Source organism: Notolepis coatsorum (genome assembly GCF_963971535.1).
Source record: "Notolepis coatsorum genome assembly, chromosome: 11".
Classification (NCBI taxonomy): Eukaryota; Metazoa; Chordata; class Actinopteri; order Aulopiformes; family Paralepididae; genus Notolepis; species Notolepis coatsorum.
The window spans coordinates 21,024,674-21,049,047 of NC_140175.1; the positions used below are offsets into that span (position 1 = coordinate 21,024,674).

The 24,374-nt window shown below is 46.4% G+C and overlaps 1 protein-coding gene across 1 annotated transcript in view; it reads left to right on the plus strand.

Moving 5' to 3' along the window:
- Positions 1-24,374, plus strand: part of LOC311237531 (zinc finger SWIM domain-containing protein 6-like) — a 125,970-nt gene that overhangs the window by 67,661 nt on the left and 33,935 nt on the right. Inside the window, exons 2-4 of the mRNA XM_084325461.1 lie at positions 16,415-16,771; positions 19,490-19,638; positions 21,402-21,552. Coding sequence (XP_084181587.1) covers positions 16,415-16,771; positions 19,490-19,638; positions 21,402-21,552 — 657 coding nt within the window. The remainder of the gene's footprint in view (positions 1-16,414; positions 16,772-19,489; positions 19,639-21,401; positions 21,553-24,374) is intronic.

Consider the following 24,374-nt stretch of genomic DNA (forward strand, 5'->3'; position numbering starts at 1 on the left):
CGAGTGCTTAAAATATATCTTAAATTATGGCTATGGGTCTAATACACCCGTCGCTTATCAATGACTTGCTTGCAGTCAACATGTACGAAACGGATTGTTTTTTCATCGGTACATTTCCGTTTGATACCGTTTTGAATACGAGTATAGTTTTGGAGATTTCTAGTAATTCCAGAGAAAGACGCGATAATAGCCCTTTAGTGGAATACACAAAACACGTTGGCATTTTTCGGCTGATTTATGAATCGTTTTCAAATAAACGCTAGATTATCGATAGTATGTGTGTCCTTATGCACGATACAAAAGCGGACTGAAAAATCGCTTATCCGCGCCTTGCTCAGCGCCAACGGCACGCACACACACACAGACACGTTGTGATCGCTATGAAAAAAACATCTGATTAACCCAAGACTGGTAACATAGAGTCCTTATCTCACATCAGATGTTCTGCAAAAAGATTAATCCAATTCCTGATCGCCATTCCAAATATCGATCGCGTCCATTGATCCAACGTTATAGTCCAAAACACATAATCCACGCTGCTCCCAGTCAACGTGGTACTGCATGCCCGAGAAGCAAAACCCGGACCGGACTTTTTTTCTTGATGCACATCCCCAGCCAATCCAATCCAATGATGTGCAATACCATCCGGGAGACGATAGGCGGCGGTGTGTGAATGAATGGGTGAATTTTAGGCATAACTTGGAAAGTGTTTTGGATAAAAGCTGTTATATAAATGCAGTCCATTTATCATTCTAGGACTGGGTCAAAAAAAACAGTTAAATTTTTTTTGTATCAAATATTTTTATTTATTTGTATACAAAAAAACAAGACAAACACAGTACAGTAACAATAACAAGCCCTCACAATACCACAATAATAATAACAACAATGACATTAGCAATAATAAAAATAATAAACACAGAACATAACATAAAAAATAAACGTATAATATACTATTACAAACACCACAAAAGACAATTCCTCCCCCACTCCCACCCCCGTGAGATTTCTAAAGATTTCCCATTTCGAATCTATCTTAATCTGATTCATAAAATCCCAGATTGATCTTTAAAAAAAATAATGAATAAAAATAATGTTATGGTTTGTAACCGACCCCAATCGCACAACACAAGACAGGTATGATGGTTTGCCAAGAAACAGATATTTATTGAACAACAGGGAAAAACAGGGAAAAGGGCACTGTCCCTTTAAGGGAGAATCACAAATACAGGAATATAATATGAGGGGAAGGAAAGGTGCCTTTAAGAGGCGGGCAGGAAAAGGGGAACACTATGGGAAAGTAAGGGAACGCCTAAGGGAAGGTTAAGGGAACACCTTGGGAACAGAGGAACTAGAGACTAGGTAAACCAGGAACAAGGAGAACAAGGGAGAGAGGACTAGGGACTAGGAGAGCTAGGGAACAGGAGAAACGGGGACTAGGGGAACTAGGGACAAGGAACTAGGTGGAACTAGAAGGGGAGAACTTGGGACCAGGAACTAGGTGGAACTAGAAAGGGGAGAACTAGGGAACAGGAACTAGATGGAACTAGAAAGGGGACTGAGGCCCGCGGAGGCGGGCTGGGAAACAGGGAGGAACTGGGAGGACTGGTGGAAATCATCTGGGCCGCTCTGCAGGACAGAGGAGATAGTTAATGCACAAAAGGGAAAAAACAGAGCAGGTGCAGAACAGTCCAAATAACAAAGTGAACAAAGTAATAATATCTTCGTGTGACAAACACACAGGGGGAGATGTAAAGTCCAAAAATACTATTCTAAGTGAGAACCAAAAACAGAGGCATTACGCTGGGAGATGAAATGTCCAAACTAACTAACAGAGGCAATACGCTGGGAGATGAAATGTCCAAACTAACTAACAGAGGCAATACGCTGGGAGATGAAATGTCCAAACTAACTAACAGAGGCAATACGCTGGGAGAGTGACATCACAATCAAAACTCACCCAGGCGTATGCGTAAAGGTACAGGAACAGCAGCGGGAACGGGGGCAAGGGCACTACGCTGAGTGAGTGACATCACAATCAAAACTCACCCAGGCGTATGCGTAAAGGTACAGGGACAGCAACGGGAACGGGGGCAAGGGCACTACGCTGAGTGAGTGACATCACAATCAAAACTCACCCAGGCGTATGCGTAAAGGTACGGGGACAGCAGCGGGAACGGGGGCAAGGGCACTACGCTGAGTGAGTGACATCACAATCAAACTCACCCAGGCGTATGCGTAAAGGTACGGGGACAGCAGCGGGAACGGGGGCATCGCCACCGGGGCGGCTGGCTGTCCGAGCCGAGGGAGAGAGTGCTGGAACAGTGGCGGTGACGAGGGCATCGTCCACCGGGTAGCCGCTGTCGGAGCCGAGGAACAGAGTGCGCGCCACACCTTGGTGTGCGCGTCGGAACAGGGAGCTGGAACAGTGGCGGTGGCGAGGATGTCGTCCACCGGGTAGCCACTGTCGGAGCGAGGAACAGAGTGCGCGCCACACCTTGGTGTGCGCGTCGGAACAGTGGCGGTGGCGAGAGCGTCGTCCACCGGGTAGCCGCTGTCGGAGCCGAGGAACAGAGTGCGCGCCACACCTTGGTGTGCGCGTCGGAACAGGGAGCTGGAACAGTGGCGGTGGCGAGGATGTCGTCCACCGGGTAGCCACTGTCGGAGCGAGGAACAGAGTGCGCGCCACACCTTGGTGTGCGCGTCGGAACAGTGGCGGTGGCGAGAGCGTCGTCCACCGGGTAGCCGCTGTCGGAGCCGAGGAACAGAGTGCGCGCCACACCTTGGTGTGCGCGTCGGGACAGTGGCGGTGGCGAGAGCGTCGTCCACCGGGTAGCCGCTGTCGGAACCGAGAGACGCCTCGGGGTGCGTCTGCGAGGAGGAGTGTGCCAAGCTCGAAGGTCTGGAAGATGCGCGTCAGTGCGCTGGAACGGAGGAGCGTGCCAAGCTCGAGGGTCCGGGAGATGCGCGTCAGTGCGCTGGAACGGAGGAGCGTGCCAAGCTCGAGGGTCCGGGAGATGCGCGTCAGTGCGCTGGAACGGAGGAGCGTGCCAAGCTCGAGGGTCCGGGAGATGCGCGTCAGTGCGCTGGTCTGGAGAGCGTGCCAAGCTCGAGCGTCCTTGGAAGATGCGCGTTGCGCGCTGAGGACTGGAGAGCGTCTGCGCTGGTCTGGATGTGCGTCAGGACGAACAGCTGCGCGGGGGTCTGCAGTGGAACGCTGGGGTGCCTCCCGTGGAAGTACAGGGAGCGCAGACCAGTCTCCCCCACAGGCAACGGCGACAGCTGGCGAAGGCTGGAGCAAACATCTTGACGCCGGAGAATGGAACAGCATAGGCAGACAGAGGATCTCCCGAAAGAGTCTAGATGTTTAGAGAATATGACTCGGCAAGTATACAACACGACCCCACGCCAAAACGAGGGGAAGCGCCCTGGTATTTAAAGCCCACAGGGGGACTAATTAGCCTGCCACCACAGGTGCGAGAGATAATAGAATATCAAACAGGTGTGGCCACTAAGGGTAAGGAACGAGAGGGTGGGGGCTAGAGAGAGTGAGTAGGGAATTCCTAACAGTAGGCTTAAAGAAGACAGAGAATAGGGAATTCCTAACAGTAGGCTTAAAGAAGACAGAGAAAAGGTAGTGAGCAGCGGGCAAAACCTCACAGTATCCCCCCCTCCAACGGGAGCCACCCGGCGACCCAAAAACAAATACAGACAGAGTGGCAGGGGGCAAAACAAGACAAAAACAAAGGCACTGGCCAAGCCAGTAGGGGAAGCCACCACAAGAGTGGGGCTAGCAAACGAAACAGGGTCGCCGAGGGGTAACTAGGGTAGCAGAGGGGCAACTGGGGGAACTGGTCTAGAGGAACTGGGTCTAGAGAACTAGACTAGCGAACTGGGCAAGAGAACTGGTCTAGAGAACTGGTTTAGAGAACTGGTCTAGAGAACTGGTCTAGAGGAACTGGTCTAGCGGAACTGGGTCTAGAGAACTGGTCTAGAGCACTGGTCTAGAGAACTGAGGGGCAAGCAGGGTAGCTAAGGGGTAACCATGGAAGCACCGGGAAAGGGCTAGCAGAGGAAAGGGTAGCTGCCAGGGCACTGATAGCTACAGGGCCTATGCTAGCTGTACTGCTACATCAACATAGAGGCTGCGCTAGCTGCCGAGCTAGGCTAGCAGAGGGAAAGGGTAGCTGCCAAGGCACTGATAGCTACAGGGCCTATGCTAGCTGTACTGCTACATCTACATAGAGGCTGCGCTAGCTGCCGGAGCTAGGCTGGCAGACAGGGCTGGACCAGCATGAGAGAACAAGCTAGCTGGAAGGACAGTCCTAGCTGTGGGAATACCTACACAAAAAAGTGGAGGCCATGCAGAGGGACCGGGTTAGCTGCTCGGGCCTGGCTAGCTACAGGGCCTATGCCAGCTGCAAGGCTGCATTAACATAGAGGCTGTGCTAACAGCCGGGGCCAAGCTAGCAGACCGGGGCCATGCAGAGGGAAACTGGGTTAGCTGCCAGGGCATGGCTAGCTACAGGGCCCATGCCAGCAGCAAGGGCTGCATAAACATAGAGGCTGTGCTAGCAGCCGGGGCAAGACTAGCAGACAGGGGCTCTGCTGAGGGACTGGGTTAGCCGCCAGGGCATGGCTAGCTACTGGGGGGTCAAACAGGGCAAAACGGGAAGCAAACAGGGGAGCTAACCGGGGAGACTAACAAGCTAAACAGGGAAGCTAAACTGGGCTAAACAGGGGAGTAACAGGCTAACAAGGGAGCTAAACAGGACTAACAAGGAAGCTAGAGGGGACAAGAAAAAAAAGGCAAACTCAACATACACAGTCTGTGCTGGCTGGGGTCGTAGACTTGGTGGGGTCGTACTGTTATGGTTTGTAACCGACCCCAATCGCACAACACAAGACAGGTATGATGGTTTGCCAAGAAACAGATATTTATTGAACAACAGGGAAAAACAGGGAAAAGGGCACTGTCCCTTTAAGGGAGAATCACAAATACAGGAATATAATATGAGGGGAAGGAAAGGTGCCTTTAAGAGGCGGGCAGGAAAAGGGGAACACTATGGGAAAGTAAGGGAACGCCTAAGGGAAGGTTAAGGGAACGCCTTGGGAACAGAGGAACTAGAGACTAGGTAAACCAGGAACAAGGAGAACAAGGGAGAGAGGACTAGGGACTAGGAGAGCTAGGGAACAGGAGAAACGGGGACTAGGGGAACTAGGGACAAGGAACTAGGTGGAACTAGAAGGGGAGAACTTGGGACCAGGAACTAGGTGGAACTAGAAAGGGGAGAACTAGGGAACAGGAACTAGATGGAACTAGAAAGGGGACTGAGGCCCGCGGAGGCGGGCTGGGAAACAGGGAGGAACTGGGAGGACTGGTGGAAATCATCTGGGCCGCTCTGCAGGACAGAGGAGATAGTTAATGCACAAAAGGGAAAAAACAGAGCAGGTGCAGAACAGTCCAAATAACAAAGTGAACAAAGTAATAATATCTTCGTGTGACAAACACACAGGGGGAGATGTAAAGTCCAAAAATACTATTCTAAGTGAGAACCAAAAACAGAGGCATTACGCTGGGAGATGAAATGTCCAAACTAACTAACAGAGGCAATACGCTGGGAGATGAAATGTCCAAACTAACTAACAGAGGCAATACGCTGGGAGATGAAATGTCCAAACTAACTAACAGAGGCAATACGCTGGGAGAGTGACATCACAATCAAAACTCACCCAGGCGTATGCGTAAAGGTACAGGGACAGCAACGGGAACGGGGGCAAGGGCACTACGCTGAGTGAGTGACATCACAATCAAAACTCACCCAGGCGTATGCGTAAAGGTACGGGGACAGCAGCGGGAACGGGGGCAAGGGCACTACGCTGAGTGAGTGACATCACAATCAAACTCACCCAGGCGTATGCGTAAAGGTACGGGGACAGCAGCGGGAACGGGGGCATCGCCACCGGGGCGGCTGGCTGTCCGAGCCGAGGGAGAGAGTGCTGGAACAGTGGCGGTGACGAGGGCATCGTCCACCGGGTAGCCGCTGTCGGAGCCGAGGAACAGAGTGCGCGCCACACCTTGGTGTGCGCGTCGGAACAGGGAGCTGGAACAGTGGCGGTGGCGAGGATGTCGTCCACCGGGTAGCCACTGTCGGAGCGAGGAACAGAGTGCGCGCCACACCTTGGTGTGCGCGTCGGAACAGTGGCGGTGGCGAGAGCGTCGTCCACCGGGTAGCCGCTGTCGGAGCCGAGGAACAGAGTGCGCGCCACACCTTGGTGTGCGCGTCGGAACAGGGAGCTGGAACAGTGGCGGTGGCGAGGATGTCGTCCACCGGGTAGCCACTGTCGGAGCGAGGAACAGAGTGCGCGCCACACCTTGGTGTGCGCGTCGGAACAGTGGCGGTGGCGAGAGCGTCGTCCACCGGGTAGCCGCTGTCGGAGCCGAGGAACAGAGTGCGCGCCACACCTTGGTGTGCGCGTCGGGACAGTGGCGGTGGCGAGAGCGTCGTCCACCGGGTAGCCGCTGTCGGAACCGAGAGACGCCTCGGGGTGCGTCTGCGAGGAGGAGTGTGCCAAGCTCGAAGGTCTGGAAGATGCGCGTCAGTGCGCTGGAACGGAGGAGCGTGCCAAGCTCGAGGGTCCGGGAGATGCGCGTCAGTGCGCTGGAACGGAGGAGCGTGCCAAGCTCGAGGGTCCGGGAGATGCGCGTCAGTGCGCTGGAACGGAGGAGCGTGCCAAGCTCGAGGGTCCGGGAGATGCGCGTCAGTGCGCTGGTCTGGAGAGCGTGCCAAGCTCGAGCGTCCTTGGAAGATGCGCGTTGCGCGCTGAGGACTGGAGAGCGTCTGCGCTGGTCTGGATGTGCGTCAGGACGAACAGCTGCGCGGGGGTCTGCAGTGGAACGCTGGGGTGCCTCCCGTGGAAGTACAGGGAGCGCAGACCAGTCTCCCCCACAGGCAACGGCGACAGCTGGCGAAGGCTGGAGCAAACATCTTGACGCCGGAGAATGGAACAGCATAGGCAGACAGAGGATCTCCCGAAAGAGTCTAGATGTTTAGAGAATATGACTCGGCAAGTATACAACACGACCCCACGCCAAAACGAGGGGAAGCGCCCTGGTATTTAAAGCCCACAGGGGGACTAATTAGCCTGCCACCACAGGTGCGAGAGATAATAGAATATCAAACAGGTGTGGCCACTAAGGGTAAGGAACGAGAGGGTGGGGGCTAGAGAGAGTGAGTAGGGAATTCCTAACAGTAGGCTTAAAGAAGACAGAGAATAGGGAATTCCTAACAGTAGGCTTAAAGAAGACAGAGAAAAGGTAGTGAGCAGCGGGCAAAACCTCACAAATAAAATATATAATTGCTATATTGTGTTGACTGCTGCTGTGTGTTGGTCATAGGCCTGCCGCGATAAGCAATAAATCGATTAATTGCCGCGATAATTAAAATGAATGCAATGATTTTGACGGGCGCGATTAATTGCTATTTGCGCGTTTGTTTTAATGAGGCGGACCCAGTGCCCCTTGTCAGTCACTGTCCGTGTTGGGAGGCGGGCCGCTGGCTTTACTACAGAGCACAGCACAGGAGCTCCGTGGGGCTAACGTTACCCCTCATTGTGTCTATTCTACTAGCATTAACGTTACTCATACAAACAGAGTAAACACAGTTTTCAATCAATCAATCAATAACAACATTAACGAGACCCTCGTTGTGTCTATTCTGCTAACGCTAACGTTACCTCTCATTGTGTCTATTCTACAAGCGTTAACGTTAGCTAGGCTGTCTATGCTAACGTTAACGAGCATTAGGCTAACAAGCTGTAACGTTACCAGTCGCGTCTATTTGCTAACGTTAGCATTAGGTAATAACCGGTTTAAAATGGATGGTGATTACCTCACGTTGTGTCTATTCTACTAGCATTAACGTTACTCATACAAACAATCAATAGCGAGTTATATTGATCACGCTATGTACGATAGCCATGCTAAAACGCTAGCACAACATTAGCACCTAACCTAACAACAAGCCTTAACAAGTCAGCGATCTTTTTGCGAGACTAAACTCTCCGCTCGGTGGCAAATTGTGTTGATGTCGGTTTTGTTTAATCAATAAATGAGGCAGAATACACAGTGACTGTATCCTTTGTTTATTGCACTTGTGCCTGCTGCAAACATAATGATTATGAAATCCTAGAGACGCGTCTCTATTCAGTGGTCTGCAGTGTTTCACGTGACTTTTCTGGTACCCAAAAAGTACCTGATAATCACAACAATACTTCCGGTCCGGTCGGTGGGCTTCAAAATAAAAGTCTTAAACACCGGAAAAGACGGAGCGGTGGGCTTCAAAATAAAAGTTTTGGGAAATACATTTCTCCAAAAAAAAAATTCTCTAACCGGTCGCAATAATATCGCTTATCGCGATCTTTTCGGGGGCAATTAATCGCCCAGCAAAATGTGTTATCGTGGCAGGCCTAGTTGGTCATATTAAATAAAAAGTACATTAATGTGACGGTTTGGGAAATCAGTGGCGGTACCTACCCAGCCCTAGTCCTAGTGGACCCAAGATGTCCCCCTTGGGTCTTGGGGAGCACTGTTTGTACATACCTGCATGTAATCCTTCTTACATTTCTGAAGATACTATATCTATATCTGTAGAGACACTATATATCCCTGACCTACTCTTACTAGTTACGCTGCTGGCCACGCCAGTATGACTTACTACCATAGTGTCTTTATACCTGTATCACTGTATATATTAATACTACAACTCTCTACATGCATCTGATTAGCACTATTACTCAGTAGTATTCATTTATATATTTTATACCCAGTTTAATCACCTGTACATTGTATATTACTAATTGCACTTTTTACGGTTATACATTTGCACTCTGGTTGGATGCCAGACTTATTTCCATTGTACTGTACTTGTGCTGCATGATGACAATACATTTTAATCTAATCTAATCTAGTTTGTTCCGGGGCATTCTCTCTGATCCCCCACGGGCAGGATTTATGGCGGCCATTTTGAGGCCCTCTCTCTCTGTGATGTCTGTCTCCCATAATTCCCGGGCTGTCGGCAGCGTTTTCAGAGGCTCTTATCAGCGGGGAAAAGGTTTCTTTCTCGCTCCCCGCTCCTCTCGGTCCCGTGTCCATATGCTTGCGTTTATGTTTGCCAGGGGAGAAGGAGGAAGTTATCAATCTGAACCAGGAGGGGGGCTGGTTCACTTCCTGTGACAACATGGCCAGAGCTTCCCCTTAAGGCAGCCTTACAACATCTGCTTATCCAGGGTTCTTCTGATGCAGCTTATTGATTGTTATCCAGGGTTCTGATGCATCTTATTGATTGTTATCCAGGGTTCTGATGCAGTTTATTGATTGTTATCCAGGGTTCTGATACAGCTTATTGATTGTTATCCAGGGTTCTGATACAGCTTATTGATTGTTATCCGGGGTTCTGATACAGCTTATTGATTGTTATCCAGTGTTCTGATACAGCTTATTGATTGTTATCCAGGGTTCTGATACAGCTTATTGATTGTTATCCGGGGTTCTGATACAGCTTATTGATTGTTATCCAGGGTTCTGATACAGCTTATTGATTGTTATCCAATTTTAACTCTCTCTCTCTCTCTCTCGGTTCAGGACGTGTTATAAAATGACTGACTCATAAGGAGGCTGGCTGTGTGTTCAGGTTCAGGACGTGTTAGAAAATGAGCTCTCCGTTCACTTTCAAACCGTTTGTTGGACAACAATTAAACAAATGGAGCATTTCAGCCGTGGAAGTCCCAGCTCAGCTTACTGACACCACACACACACACACACACACACACACACACACACACACACACACACACACACACACGTATTTGACTGCAGGGTTATGGACACATATCCAGATCCATACATGTATCTCTCTCTCTCTCTCTCTCTCTCTCTCTCTCTCTCTCTCTCTCTCTCTCTCTCTCTCTCTCTCTCTGTCTATCTATATCTAACTCTAACTAACTGTCTCTCTCTAACTCTCTCGCTCTCTCTCCTCTCTCTCTCTAACTCTCTCTGTCTAACTCTCACTCTGTCTATCTATCTCTCGCTCTCTCTCCTCTCTGTCTAACTCTCTCTCTAACTCTATCTCTATCTCTCTCTCTCTCTCTCTCTCTCTCTTTCTCTCTCTCTCTCTCTCTCTCTCTCTCTCTCTCTCTTGGTGTGTGTGTACCGGTTTGTGTGTGGCTAGCAGCCTTGGTGAGTGCAGTGGTTATGCAGCTGTACAATAGCAGGTCTCTCTGCCTGTAGGTGACATGAGCCCCCCCCCCCTGGCAGTAGGTGAACCAGGGCAGGTCAGCAGGAGACGTGTTATCGGAGGGAAATGAAGAGGAAATGAGAATATGTGAGGCCTCTCTCTCTCTCTCTCTCTCTCTCTCTCTCTCTCTCTCACTCTCTCTTCCCCAACTCTCTATCTCTCCCCCTATCTCTCTCTCTCTCTCTCTCTCTCTCTCTCTCTCTCTCTCTCTCTCTCTCTCTCTCTCTATCTCTCCCCCAACTCTTTTTCTCTCTCTCTCTCTCTCTCTCTCTCTCTCTCTCTCTCTCTCTCTCTCTCTCTCTCTCTCTCTCTATCTCTCTCTCTCTCTCTCTCCTGACTGGTGATGTGTACTAGACCTGAAGGCATTTGACCTCAGCTTAATCCCTCTCCTAGCTGCCACAGAGAGAGAACACCATGTTTCTAGAAAATACAGAATAGACATTCCTGGATGTGTGTGTGCGACGCGTGTGTATTATGTGCATGTGCGCCCCTACTCACGTGTGTGTGTGTGTGTGTGTGTGTGTGTGTGTGTGTGTGTGTGTGTGTGTGTGTGTGTGTAATATGTGCTCTTACCTGCATGCAGTGTTGGCCTCAGTGTCTGTATACAGTGTGTGTGTGTGTGTGTGTGTGTGTGCCTCAGTGTCTGTATACTGTGTGTGTGTGTGTGCCTCAGTGTCTATACAGTGTGTGTGCGCGCCTCAGTGTGTGTGTGTGCCTCAGTGTCTGTATACAGTGTGTGTGTGTGCGTGCCTCAGTGTGTGTGTGTGTGCCTCAGACAGTGTCTGTATACAGTATGTGTGGCTATTAGTCTGTGTGAAGGTTATGTGTTGTTGTTTGCCCTGTTGCATTAGGAGGCAGCCTGCATCAACCCCCCTGGAGATCAGCAGTTTTTACCACAATCCTCTGGGAAATCACTCTGAGAGAGAGAGAGAGAGAGAGAGAGGTGGGGAGAGAGAGAGGTGGGGAGAGAGAGAGAGGTGGGGAGAGAGGTAAAGAGGTGGAGAAAGTGGAGATAGAGGCGGAGAGAGGGGTAAAGAGAGGGGAGAGGTGGAGAAAGAGGAGAGGTGGACAAAGGGGAAATAGAGGTGGAAAAAGGGGAGATAGGGGTGGAGTAAGAGGAGATAGAGGTGGAGAGAGGTAAAGAGAGGGGAGAGGTGGAGAGAGAGGTAAGGAGAGGGGTAAAGAGAGGGGAGAGGTGGAGTAAGAGGAGATAGAGGTGGAGAGAGAGGTAAGGAGAGAGGTAAAGAGAGGGGAGAGGTGGAGTAAGAGGAGATAGAGGTGGAGAGAGAGGTAAGGAGAGGGGTGGAGAAAGAGGATGGGTGGAGAAAGGGGAGATAGAGGTGGAGAAAGGGGAGATAGAGGTGGAGAGAGGGGAGATAGAGGTGGAGAGAGGGGAGATAGAGGTGGAGAGAGGTAAAGAGAGGGGGAGAGTTGGAGAAAGGGGAGATAGAGGTGGAGAGAGGTAAAGAGAGGGGGAGAGTTGGAGAAAGGGGAGATAGAGGTGGAGAGAGGTAAAGAGAGGGGGAGAGGTGGAGAGAGAGGTAAGGAGAGGGGTGGAGAAAGAGGATGGGTGGAGAAAGGGGAGATAGAGGTGGAGAAAGGGGAGATAGAGGTGGAGAGAGGTAAAGAGAGGGGGAGAGTTGGAGAAAGGGGAGATAGAGGTGGAGAGAGGTAAAGAGAGGGGGAGAGGTGGAGAGAGAGGTAAGGAGAGGGGTGGAGAAAGAGGATGGGTGGAGAAAGGGGAGATAGAGGTGGAGAAAGGGGAGATAGAGGTGGAGAGAGGGGAGATAGAGGTGGAGAGAGGTAAAGAGAGGGGGAGAGGTGGAGAGAGAGGTAAGGAGAGGGGTGGAGAAAGAGGATGGGTGGAGAAAGGGGAGATAGAGGTGGAGAAAGGGGAGATAGAGGTGGAGAGAGGTAAAGAGAGGGGGAGAGTTGGAGAAAGGGGAGATAGAGGTGGAGAGAGGTAAAGAGAGGGGGAGAGTTGGAGAAAGGGGAGATAGAGGTGGAGAGAGGTAAAGAGAGGGGGAGAGTTGGAGAAAGGGGAGATAGAGGTGGAGAGAGGTAAAGAGAGGGGGAGAGGTGCAGAAAGGGGAGATAGAGGTGGAGAGAGGTAAAGAGAGGGGGAGAGGTGCAGAAAGAGGAGATGTGGAAAAGGGGGAGATAGAGGTGGAGAGAGGTAAAGAGAGGGGGAGAGTTGGAGAAAGGGGAGATAGAGGTGGAGAGAGGTAAAGAGAGGGGGAGAGGTGCAGAAAGAGGAGATGTGGAAAAGGGGGAGATAGAGGTGGAGAAAGGTAAAGAGAGAGGGGAAGAAATGGGAGATAGAGGTGGAGAGAGCGGTGGAGAAAGAGGAGAGAGGTGGCGAGGGGAGAAGAGTAGAGAGGTGGAGAAAGGGGAGATAGAGGTGGAGAGACGAGAGGAGAAAGGGGAGAGATAGAGGTGGAGAAAGGGGAGATAGAGGTGGAGAGATGAGAGGAGAAAGGAGAGAGGTGGAGAGAGGTGGAGAGAGAGGATAGGTGGAGAGGTTGCAGTGAAATCAATCCAAATCTAAATGTAAATGTAAATCACTTGCAGTGTGAATGTGATATATCACTAGAAAGTGCGCAAATCACCAAAGTACTCAGCCTCTGCTGAGTTAAACTATGAATATGCACTCATAGTTGGTAAGTTAACGCTCTTAACTTACCATCTTTAGATAATAACGTTTGAAAACACTGTTCCTCTGAAAACTTAAAAACGGAGTCACATGGTTCTGAGGCGTTCAATTGACTTATCTCAAACCCGCCCTCTTTTTTTGACCCTCCAATCACAGCTGTTGCTTCCTTTTGTTTGTTGAGGGAAGCAACTGTTGTGATTGGATGATCACTAAAGCAGGGCGGGGCTTGAGCTAGGTCTATTATTAATAATAAGAAGAAAGTTACTTAGTGTAGCTGCGTGATGATGTATTGTACGTCATATACACTAGTACAGGGGTGTCAAACTCATTTTCACAGAGGGCCACATCAGCATTATGGTTGCCCTCAAAGGGCCAAAGACCGTATAAATGTTAATGTAATGTAAAATAAATGTAGCTACACATTTACATATTGTTAAACATGGTGTTTCTGTATTTATTACTTATTCAAGTTATACATATTGGATATTAATTTGCATAAATGTAAAAATATATGTTAGCTTATGTTATTTTAACAAATAATTTTAGTTTATCAGAACCCCATATTACTCCACCAATCAATGATCAAACCATTCAAGTAAATAACAAAGAAGAATATCATCAAATACAAGCTATGACATTAAGTTTGTTCAAAACCTTTTTGTCACAGTCAAGAGGGGCAGAACTAACAACTGTGAGCTGCAAAGAACACGTGGGACAGATGTAGCAGATGTTACAAAAACAAATGGCTGCACACAACCTTGCAGAGGCCATACATCCAACTAATGGAAGATAGTTTAATTAACTTTAATTAACAGATTGCAGAATGGGTACAGTACAGTACAGCTCAATACACACAATTGTTAAGGGGATGCAGACCAGAGAAAGACTTTCGACTTGTTTACATCAGGGTCCCCCATTTTCAATTCGTAATGAAATTGCTATTATGTGTCTGCATGAACACACAACTGTAACTGTACTCAAAAATAACAAAATAAGGGTTGTCTCAGTTCACAACTATATTGGTCAAATTTTGGGTGGGATTTGTTTGCGTCCCTACAGCTTCTTATTCAATTGAGCGAGATGCTCGGTTATGTCACACAGCCAGTTTGCATCTGACAGTTCAGACAATATTTCTTCAACCCTTTGTTACCTATTCCGCCTGGATCTTTTTTGTATTTTGGGCTGTAAAATTGTCAAAGAATGTCTGAGGAGTAAGTGCTTTTGGCTTTTTTCCTTTGTTACCTCAGATGTTCAACATACATGTATGTGTAAGAATGTGTAATAACTAAGGCTGTCAAAGTTAAAGCTTTATTAACGCATTAACCCACAATTATTTTAACACTGCTATTTTTTAACCCAATATTAATGTAAAAAAAAAAATTTTTTTTTTTTTTTTTTTTTTTTTTTTTTTTACCTGAGCTCTTGGGGGGCCACATCAAATGACGTGGCGGGCCGGATTTGGCCCGCGGGCCGTGAGTTTGACACCTATGCACTAGTATGATGTTTCTTATACATTTTGGACTATGGTGATGTGATTTATAGGCATCAACTCTTAAACCGCTGGACTCGGTCCATCATTCTGCCCTCAGATTTATTACTGGTGACAGATATGATACCCACCACTGTGTCCTTTATGAAAAGGTTGGATGGCCTTCTCTGGTTGAAAGGCATAACCATCATTGGCATTTGTTTATTTGTAAAGCCCTTATTGGTACATTTCCCTCTTACATCACAACACTGTTGGAATGGAATCTTGGAACCTATTCTACACGTTCAAATGACTGGCTGGTTCTTAGGGTTCCTCCAGTTTGCTCTGAACTACTGTAAGAAAAACTGCTTTTTCCTTTGACGCTTCCAACTGACTCTGAAGCTGAAGGTTCTTCCTTCCTCTGCTGCGTTTAAAAGTATGATCTACGACCACTGTGTGTCGACTTGTAACTGTCTTAGCCGATTTTTTTTAATGGTTTATTCTTATTTATTGTGCCTACATCACATGTATGAATTGCTGATAAACTGTCTTGTTTTGTGAGCTCGTCTAGCTCCAGCCTGTAGATCGTGTAAATAAAGGATAAGATGGTGTTTGACTGCAGGGTTATTATGGACACATATCCAGATCCATAAATGCCTATCTCTCTCTGTCTGTCTCTCTCTGTCTCTCTCTCTCTGTCTGTCTGTCTGTCTGTCTGTCTGTCTGTCTGTCTCTCTCTCTCTCTCTATCTCTCTCCCTCTCTATCTCTCCCTCTCTCTCTGTCTGTCTCTCTCTCTCTCTCTCTCTCTCTGTCTGTCTGTCTGTCTGTCTCTCTCTGTCTGTCTCTCTCTTCTTCTCTCTCTCCCTGTCTGTCTGTATATAGTGTGAGATGATTGACAGAACCTCTTCTTCTCTCTCCCTGTCTGTCTGTATAGTGTGAGATGATTGACAGAACCTCTTCTTCTCTCTCCCTGTCTGTCTGTATAGTGTGAGATGATTGACAGAACCTCTTCTTCTCTCTCCCTGTCTGTCTGTATAGTGTGAGATGATTGACAGAACCTCTTCTTCTCTCTCCCTGTCTGTCTGTATAGTGTGAGATGATTGACAGAACCTCTTCTTCTCTCTCCCTGTCTGTCTGTATAGTGTGAGATGATTGACAGAACCTCTTCTTCTCTCTCCCTGTCTGTATAGTGTGAGATGATTGACAGAACCTCTTCTAGTGTTGTCAAAAATATCGAAAAATCGATACATATCGATTCTGAATATTTAAAACGGTTTCAATACTCATTTCCCGAAATATCGATATTTAATTATTCAAAAAAAAAAAAAAACTTTTTGTATAAGGAAGTTGCATTGTTCATTTCAATACCTGTAATAGTACAGTAGGACTCCACACACACACACATGTGCATTCAGTTAAGTTGGAATATGACTGTAATACAAACAGTTCAGTTTGTCAGGTACATGCAACACAGATTACAGTGTTTACATCTGTCTGCTTGAGAAAATACCATGTTCTGCAATAAAAAATATTGAAGTGAGATGAACAGTTTTTTTTTCTTTTTTTTGCGTTTTATCGCTTTATTGCTACTGGGCAGTCCAGTAGAGAGAGGCAGAGGAGGAATGGGAGACAGAGTGGGGGGAAGACATTCGGCAAATAACGACGGGTTCGTGAATCGAACCCGGGTCGGCCGTGTCGCGGCTGAGCGCGCTATGTGGTTCGCCACTGGGGTGCCCCTGAACAGTTATTTTTAAATGTGTGATCTAAAGATAAACAAAGGGTTTTAAAAGTGTTATATTTATCTTATCTTATAGTACCAGAGAGAAGCTGAGGAGAATCAACCAGCAACAAAAGCAAAATTTTTTTTTTTACATTTTAAGATTGAACCTTTTTCCCCATGTATCGAATATCGATACTTTTCAAGGTATCGTATCTTAGTTCGAAATTCCAGTATCGTGACAACACTAACCTCTTCTTCTTCTTCTCTCCCTCCGCAGGCTTCCACCTGAGCGGCACGGTGACGGAGCCCGCCACGGCGTCGGAGCCCGAGCTGGTGTGCAGCGTGAGCGTGAGCTTCGACCGCTGCAAGATCACGGCGGTGACGTGCGGCTGCGGCAACAAGGACATCTTCTACTGCGCGCACGTGGTGGCGCTGTCGCTGTACCGCGTGCGGAAGCCCGAGCAGGTCAAGCTGCACCTGCCCATCTCGGAGACGCTGTTCCAGATGAACCGCGACCAGCTGCAGAAGTTCGTCCAGTACCTGATCACGGTCCACCACACGGAGGTGCTGCCCACCGCGCAGAAGCTCGCCGACGAGATCCTGTCCCAGAACTCTGAGATCAACCAGGTCCACGGTGAGGAGGGGGGGGGGGAGAGGAGGAGGGGATGAGGAGGAGGAGGGGAGAGGAGGAGAGGAGAGGAGAGGAGGGGAGGGGAGGGGAGAGGAGGAAAAGGAGGAGGATGATTTTATTTTATTTTATTAAGGATCTCCATTAGCGGAAAAAGATGGGGTCTCTTTAAACTATGGAAAGGTACTAGATGACAGACAGATCAGTCTTTGATGAGGATTTAAGTAACATGAAACAGTAATATCTTGATCTACTACTCAATTGTTGGGGAACACCCCTTAGGCCTACACCTGCAATGAAAATTCAAGCCTTTTTACTTATTATTTATTTAAAAAAATTTTTACTTTATTTTCTTTCTATTATTTCATTTTTTATTTATTCACTATTATTATTATTATTATTATTATTATTATTATTATTATTATTATTATTATTATTATTATTATTATTATTATTATTATTATTATTATTATTATTATTATTATTATTATTATTATTTTTCTTATATGTATGTGGGGACGAGTAGAGATATTAGATGTATACCAGTCCAGGATCTATACTGGTACTCACCCTTTAGTTTGTGTTTTTGTCTCTTGTTTTTTGTATGGGTGATGGGTAAAAAAAAAAGTGTCAAGATTTAAAATATGCGTATGTACATTTGTGTGTGTATGTAAGTATGGATATGTGCAGTTATGTATGTGTATGTGGGTACATATACTATACCTAAATGTAAAATCACTTTCTTTGACACAATAAAGTATAAAAAAAAAAATAAAAGGATCCCCATTAGCTGGTGCCATAGCAACCAGCTAGTCTTCCTGGTGTCCACACAAAAAAAAACATACAAAAACAATTATTGTTGCAAAACAAAATGATTAAATGTCATTACTCGACACACACAATGCATAATGAAGCTAACAAATAAGACAGCTAAAATTACATGGGAGCAAATAAACAGAAAACATAAATACTTGACAGTGTTAAATACAATTTAAGATTATTTTTAAAAGTTAATTGACTGTAAATGGAGATGGTGAGAGGAGGAGATGGTGGGGGGAGGAGAAGGAGGAGGAGGTGGGAATGGGAGGAATAGAGAGGAGATGAACACAGTAACCGACAGATTGACGGACACAGACAGACAGACAGACAGAGTGACAGACACAGATACAGACAGACAGACAGACAGACAGACAGACAGACAGACAGACAGACAGACAGACAGACAGACAGACAGACAGACAGACAGACAGACAGACAGACAGACAGACAGACAGACAGACAGACAGACAGACAGAGTGAGGGTGGAGGTCTGGTAGAGGAGGAGGGAGGCGTGTCATAGCTGTTTCACTGTCTGTCTGGAGCTCAGAGGGAGAGGGAGGGAGAGAGAGGGTCTTTAAGTGGAGAAACTGAGAACAGGAAGAACACTCACCGTTTCCCCTTCTGCAGGAACACACACACACACACACACACACACACACACACACACACACACTACATGTACAGTAATGCTGGTGCCTGTGTTAGATTTCCGCGTCTCGCTGCAGTGAAACTCCAGCCGGATGCTTCATCCAGTGGGACAGTCAGGAGAGAGGCAGCCATGTGGGGGAACAGCAGAGAGGGGCTCTTTGATCAGATCCACTGTACTTCAGACACACACACACACACACACACACACACACACACACACACACACACACACACACACACACACACACACACACACACACACGTATACACACTTTGATCAGGCCAAGCCAGCGCACGGCAGGAATGCAGGATGTGGGGAAGTGTGTGATGAGACCTTGGCTCTGTGTGTGTGTGGCTGTGTGTGGCTGTGTGTGTGTGTGCTTGCATGCTTGGATCATTACGTTTTGTTTAGCTCCATTGTTCCCAGTGGAACATGGCCGTATGTTAAACATTTAAAATGTGTCTACTATGCTAGTAGGTCCGATCAGTTTTGCCGAATTTGCACATTATCACATATTGATCCATTTTTAAGCTTAATCAGCACAGCATTAATGCACCGCTGCGCCCATAGCAGCGCCATTGTGTGTGTATGTATGTGTGTACACGTGTGTGTACTGTATGTGTACTTTCACGCGTCCATTTCTATTATTACACCCGGCAGCCCACTCCACTCTGAACACACTGTACTCATTATGTACTCATGGCTTGTTTGTTAGCTTGGAGAGGTAATATATTAATATTTCTACCAGGTCAGTTACTGACTCTATTCCCGCTGGAGAGTCTCGTCAGCACTGTTCTTAATATTTACAGAGTTTGTTAGCTCTGTCGGTTAGTTATTAAAACACGTCTGTAAGTGGCAGATGGTAAACGGTGCCATTTATATAACCGCTTTTATCCAAAGCGCTTTGCAATTTTTGTTCCTCACATTTTTACCCGTTCACTCACACATTCACACACCGACGGCAGAGGCAACCATGCAAGGTGCCGACCTGCTCATTGGGAGCAGTTAGGGGTTAAGTGTCTTGCTCAAGCACACTTCGACACACTGCCCGGGAGGAATCGAACCGGGAACCGCTCTACCTCCTGAGCCACTGTCGCAGTACTGTGTGTCCTGCTTCGGTTTACTGACTGTTCTGTTTCTCTGTGTCTCTCTGTATGTGTGTGTGTGTCTCTCTCTCTCTCTCTCTCTCTCTCTCTCTCTCTCTCTCTCTCTCTCTCTCTCTCTCTCTCTCTCTCTCTCTCTCTCTCTCTCTCTAGGGGCCCCGGACCCCACGGCGGGGGCCAGTGTGGACGATGAGAACTGCTGGCACCTGGACGAGGAGCAGGTCCAGGAGCAGGTGAAGCTCTTCCTCTCCCAGGGAGGCTACCACGGCTCGGGCAAGCAGCTCAACCTGCTCTTCAGCAAGGTAACCGTGTAGCATGTACTCCACATGCAACACTATCATCCATAACCTTGTCTGCGTGTATCCCCCATCCCTGCTGTCAATGAGCCACGCTTTAAAAGATAGGCATTTTCACGGTGCGTCACGATGTTTGCAGAGCTATATCTATATTATAGCTATGGAGACAATACTATGGCTCATTTGACAGTCACTATCTCTCGTCCAACATGTAAAAAAGAGTAAATTTTTTCATGTATACGTTCGCGTGTTATCCCGTGGTGAATATTGTATAGTTTCAGAGTGATTCCTGGAAGCCGAGTTATGGAGCGCTATGTGCATTTTGCGAAAGTCGTTCACATTGCTCGCCTGGACACGATACTGTTTCCAAATCAAAGGTATATAATAGGTATTATGTTTCATCATGAAGGCATCAAAGGGGGGGGAGGTCGTTTTGTGATGCTCTGATCGTCAGCAACGGCATACATTTTGGAGTACGTGACATATGATCGTTGCGATCGATGTGAAATCATTGTAGGATCAAAGTAGGATTGATGTCATATAGTCCTTACCTTTGCTAGGAGGTATTCCAAAATGAATATTCCAATTGTCTGATCGCGATTTCCAGTATTGATGTCCATCGGGTCCCTGACATGAAATGGGACAAACTATGCATCAAGTGTGCTGGACGCGTTCCGAGTGGCTCGAATGAAGCCTTTCACTTGCCCGGGTCCCATTTCTCCGCCCGGACCATATAAAATGTAACACTCAGTGTGAGATAAGGTTTCAAATGGTAGGCGATACTGCCACCTAGCAGGATTCGGCCGGCATTGCAATCTCGAGGTTTCAGAATGAGTCCCAATGATACACAGAGGTCCGTGAGACTGTATAGAATATTCAAATTTAATAAAAGAAAAAACGATAAACGATCGAAAACCCGACTATACTCTGGTTTTGGCGCTGAAAGTGTTAAAGGAACACTCCAACATTTTGGGAAATTAGCTTACCATCTTCTCCAGAGAGAGACAAGAAGATAGAGATACCAGTTTCCTCTCTGTGCGTTCAGTAGAAAGCTATCTGGCTGCACGTTAGCCTAGCTTAGCACAATGAATGGAAGTGGACAGTGCCGGTTAGCCTAGGCATTGTCCAACTAACCCCTCTCCCGAAGGCTAACGGCACTGTCCACTTCCATTCATTGTGCTGTGCTAGGCTAACGTGCAGCCAGATAGCTTTATACTCAACGCACAGAGAGGAAACTGGTATCTATCTTCTTGTCTCTCTCTGGAGAAGACGGTAAGCTAAGTTGGCGTGTTCCTTTAATATAAGAGGATACGTTATGTATTAAAGAGAACATCAGCGTATCAGAATTTGAATCTGAAATGTGTTTATTGCCCAAGTAAGTTTGCACATACAAGGAATTTGTCTTGGTCGTTTGGTGCATCAACACTAACAGACAATTAAGGTCAAATAAAATGGAATATTATCAACTAAATTAGAATAAAAGTACAATATAATATAGGACAGGGCTGTACAATTGTGCAGGATGTAGTAGAATATATACACTAAATTAGAATAGAAATACAGTGGAATAGTAACAGGGCTGTGCAATTGTGCAAAGAAATATGAACAGTGTCGTGTCATATTAACATTGCGCTAAAAGATTCACTGCATCCGTCTGCCCACCCGCCTCCTCTCAACCAGTGTTGTTTCTCTGTGTGTGTGTGTGTGTGTGTGTGTGTGTGTGTGTGTGTGTGTGTGTGTGTGTGTGTGCGTGTGTGCACTCGCTCCAGGTAAGGGAGATGCTGAAAATGAGGGATTCCAATGGAGCGAGGATGTTGACACTGATCACAGAACAGTTCATGGGCGACCCCAGACTGGCACTCTGGAGGCAACAGGGAACCACCATGACTGACAAGTACAGACAACTCTGGGATGAACTAGGTAAGAGAAGACAGGGGGGAAAACACATTGGGTCTCAACCTCATTCACAGAGGCGGAATGGCTATTCTTACCGTATGTATATATCTATCCACATCTGTCTGCACATACCTGCATATAATCCTTTTTACATATCTGCAGATACTATATCTATATCTGCACACATCCCTTACCTACTCTTACTAGTTACGCTGCTGGCCAGTACGACTTACTACCATAGTGTCTGATTAGCACTATTTTACTCGGTAGTACTCATTTATATATTTTATATCTAGTTCACCTGTTTACTGCTACATTTGCACTCTGGTTGGATGCCCAACCAGATTTTAATCTAATCTAATATTCTGAAACACCTTCCAATTCTTTCATTTTAAATCAGAATTTGGAAACTGGGTTATTATGACCTGTTGTGTGGTTAGACGTGATTCTGTTCTGTGAGGTTGCTGTGTTTGCTCGTCGAAATGATCTCTCGCTACGTGGTCGTGAATTTGTGGGATGCAAGTTGAATGAATTTGTGTTGTATTTGTCTGCCGGAGGTGTAGGTGGTACACACGTTGTATTTTAATCTAAAATATAACCATTTGTATTCACTCATTTAAAATGTAATGTCTTATTATTGATACTTTTTTTTTTTAAAGCAATTTGAATTCACTTGAAAGTCAATTTCAAAATGACACAAATGTACAAACTTGCAAGCATCATTCAGCCTCTCAGAAACATGTCCGTCTACTATTTCTGGTTCGGTTCAGAAATCACTCTGAGAAACCCACAGGTACTTGGGTGGGGGAAGCAGTACATCTTAAAGGTGCACCATGTAGTTTTGAGAGAGATAATTGTTTACATTTGCAGAGCCTGCCACTGTAGCACAATTCTTTTAATTAGTTTTTCATCTCGTTTTATTATACATTCTAAGAAAAATCATTTGGAAGCATTGTGATTCGTGAATCAAACAAAAGCCTAGCAAATGCTTTTTTGAATAGTAAATATAACCAACAATGGTACAATGCTAACTTTCCAGTCTTATGTCCCAGGGACCCAGTTTGTTTATTGTAATGTATAGAATTGGTATATGAATTTATTGTAACGTACAATATAATTGATAGGCCCGCCATACAGATACAGACCCTCATCTGCACCTTTGTTTACACCGTTTATTTTTCTCATACTTTTATATTCAGATCTAATTTATTAGGTTAGATCTAGATCTTAGATCTATTTATTAGGTTAGATTAGATCCAAATGTATTGTCATCATACAGCACAAGTACAGTACAACGGAAATAAGTTCGGCATCTAACCAGAGTGCAAATGTAACAGTAAAGTGCAACACTAATATACAATGTACAGGTGATTAAACTGGGTATAAAATATATAGATTAGTACTACTGAGTAATGGTGTTAATCAGATGTATGTACAGAGTTTTAATATCAATATGTACAGTGATACGGGTATAAAGACAATAAGTCTTTCAACTATTACCCTGCCCACACCTGTACCTCCCCTCCCCCATGCCCCTATGACGCCTGGATTTCCCCAAGTGGGCCAATCGAGGAAGACCTTAATTTTCCCCAAACTCTTGATACAACATACTGTACCTTTTTGAATGTAGTGCCAGGAAAACATTACTCGACGTAGGGTATGAACACCCAGGGTGCTGCTTGTAGGACCGGGACAACAGCTACGCCACAGGCCGCAGACCTCTGTTGTGATTGGCAGAGACACGGCACCAGTAATAGGCTAAGCGCTAAAATAGGATAGAATGAAGCTAACGTGTTAAGTAGCCAAAGCACACAGGTGTCTCGCTGATTGGTTTTAACAACGCTGCTGGAAACACCAGCTAGACATATTATTCGAAAACAAGAGGATTCTATCCCAACGGGCTCCGTTATATATCTGTTCCATCTCACAAGGCACAACGTGGAGCCCCTGTACGCCGTAGTCTCCCATTCTCATCTTGGATGGGCTTTGTGTGTGTTTGTGTGTGTGTGTGTGTGTGTGTGTGTTTGTGTGTGTGTGTGTGTGTGTGTGTGTGTGTGTGTGTGTGTGTGTGGTTGGGTTTAAGAGAGTCTTCATTCTGGAGGTGGAGAATGGGCTTAATCCTCAGACCAGTTCTATCTCGTTGAACAAAGACGCCAGATACATTCTATTGAGATGCTACTAGTCAGTGAAGACAATGGCTATACAACATGCTATCCTATCATAATGAAGGATGTGTGTGTGTGTGTGTGTGTGTGTGTGTGTGTGTGTGTGTGAGTGAGCACATGTGATCATGATGATCAGAATTGATGATACAATTAAAGCATCTATCTATATCTATCTATAACCCTCTGAGAGGGTTTTATATAATAGGACAACAAGAGTTTTATATAACTCTACAAATCCTACTTATTGCATATATACAGAGTGGTATATAATTTTTATTATTTAAATAGGACTGATTTACTGTATACTGTTGGATCATAGAACAATCAACCCAGTCTATGATGTTTGTTCTTGATTGTATCCCCAAATCTTTATACCGGTAATGCTGCTGCTGCAAGGAAAAATATTTATATTCACTTTTATTTTTTACAAACAACAAAACCCATCAAATACATACGCATATAAAATCACAACAGACGAGGCAAACCGTAGCAAGGATAACAACTTGATTGACAAAGGTTGGAGATCAAGGTTTTAAACTCTGCAACAGAGCGGAGAATCTCGAGCTAGAGGGCATCATGCAGCAAAATGCAGATTTACCCTGTTCCCAGCTAAAAGGATCAGTCACTAGAATGGGTTCCATAGGTCCATTGAAATGATTTATGTTGGCATAAGCCTGTCAC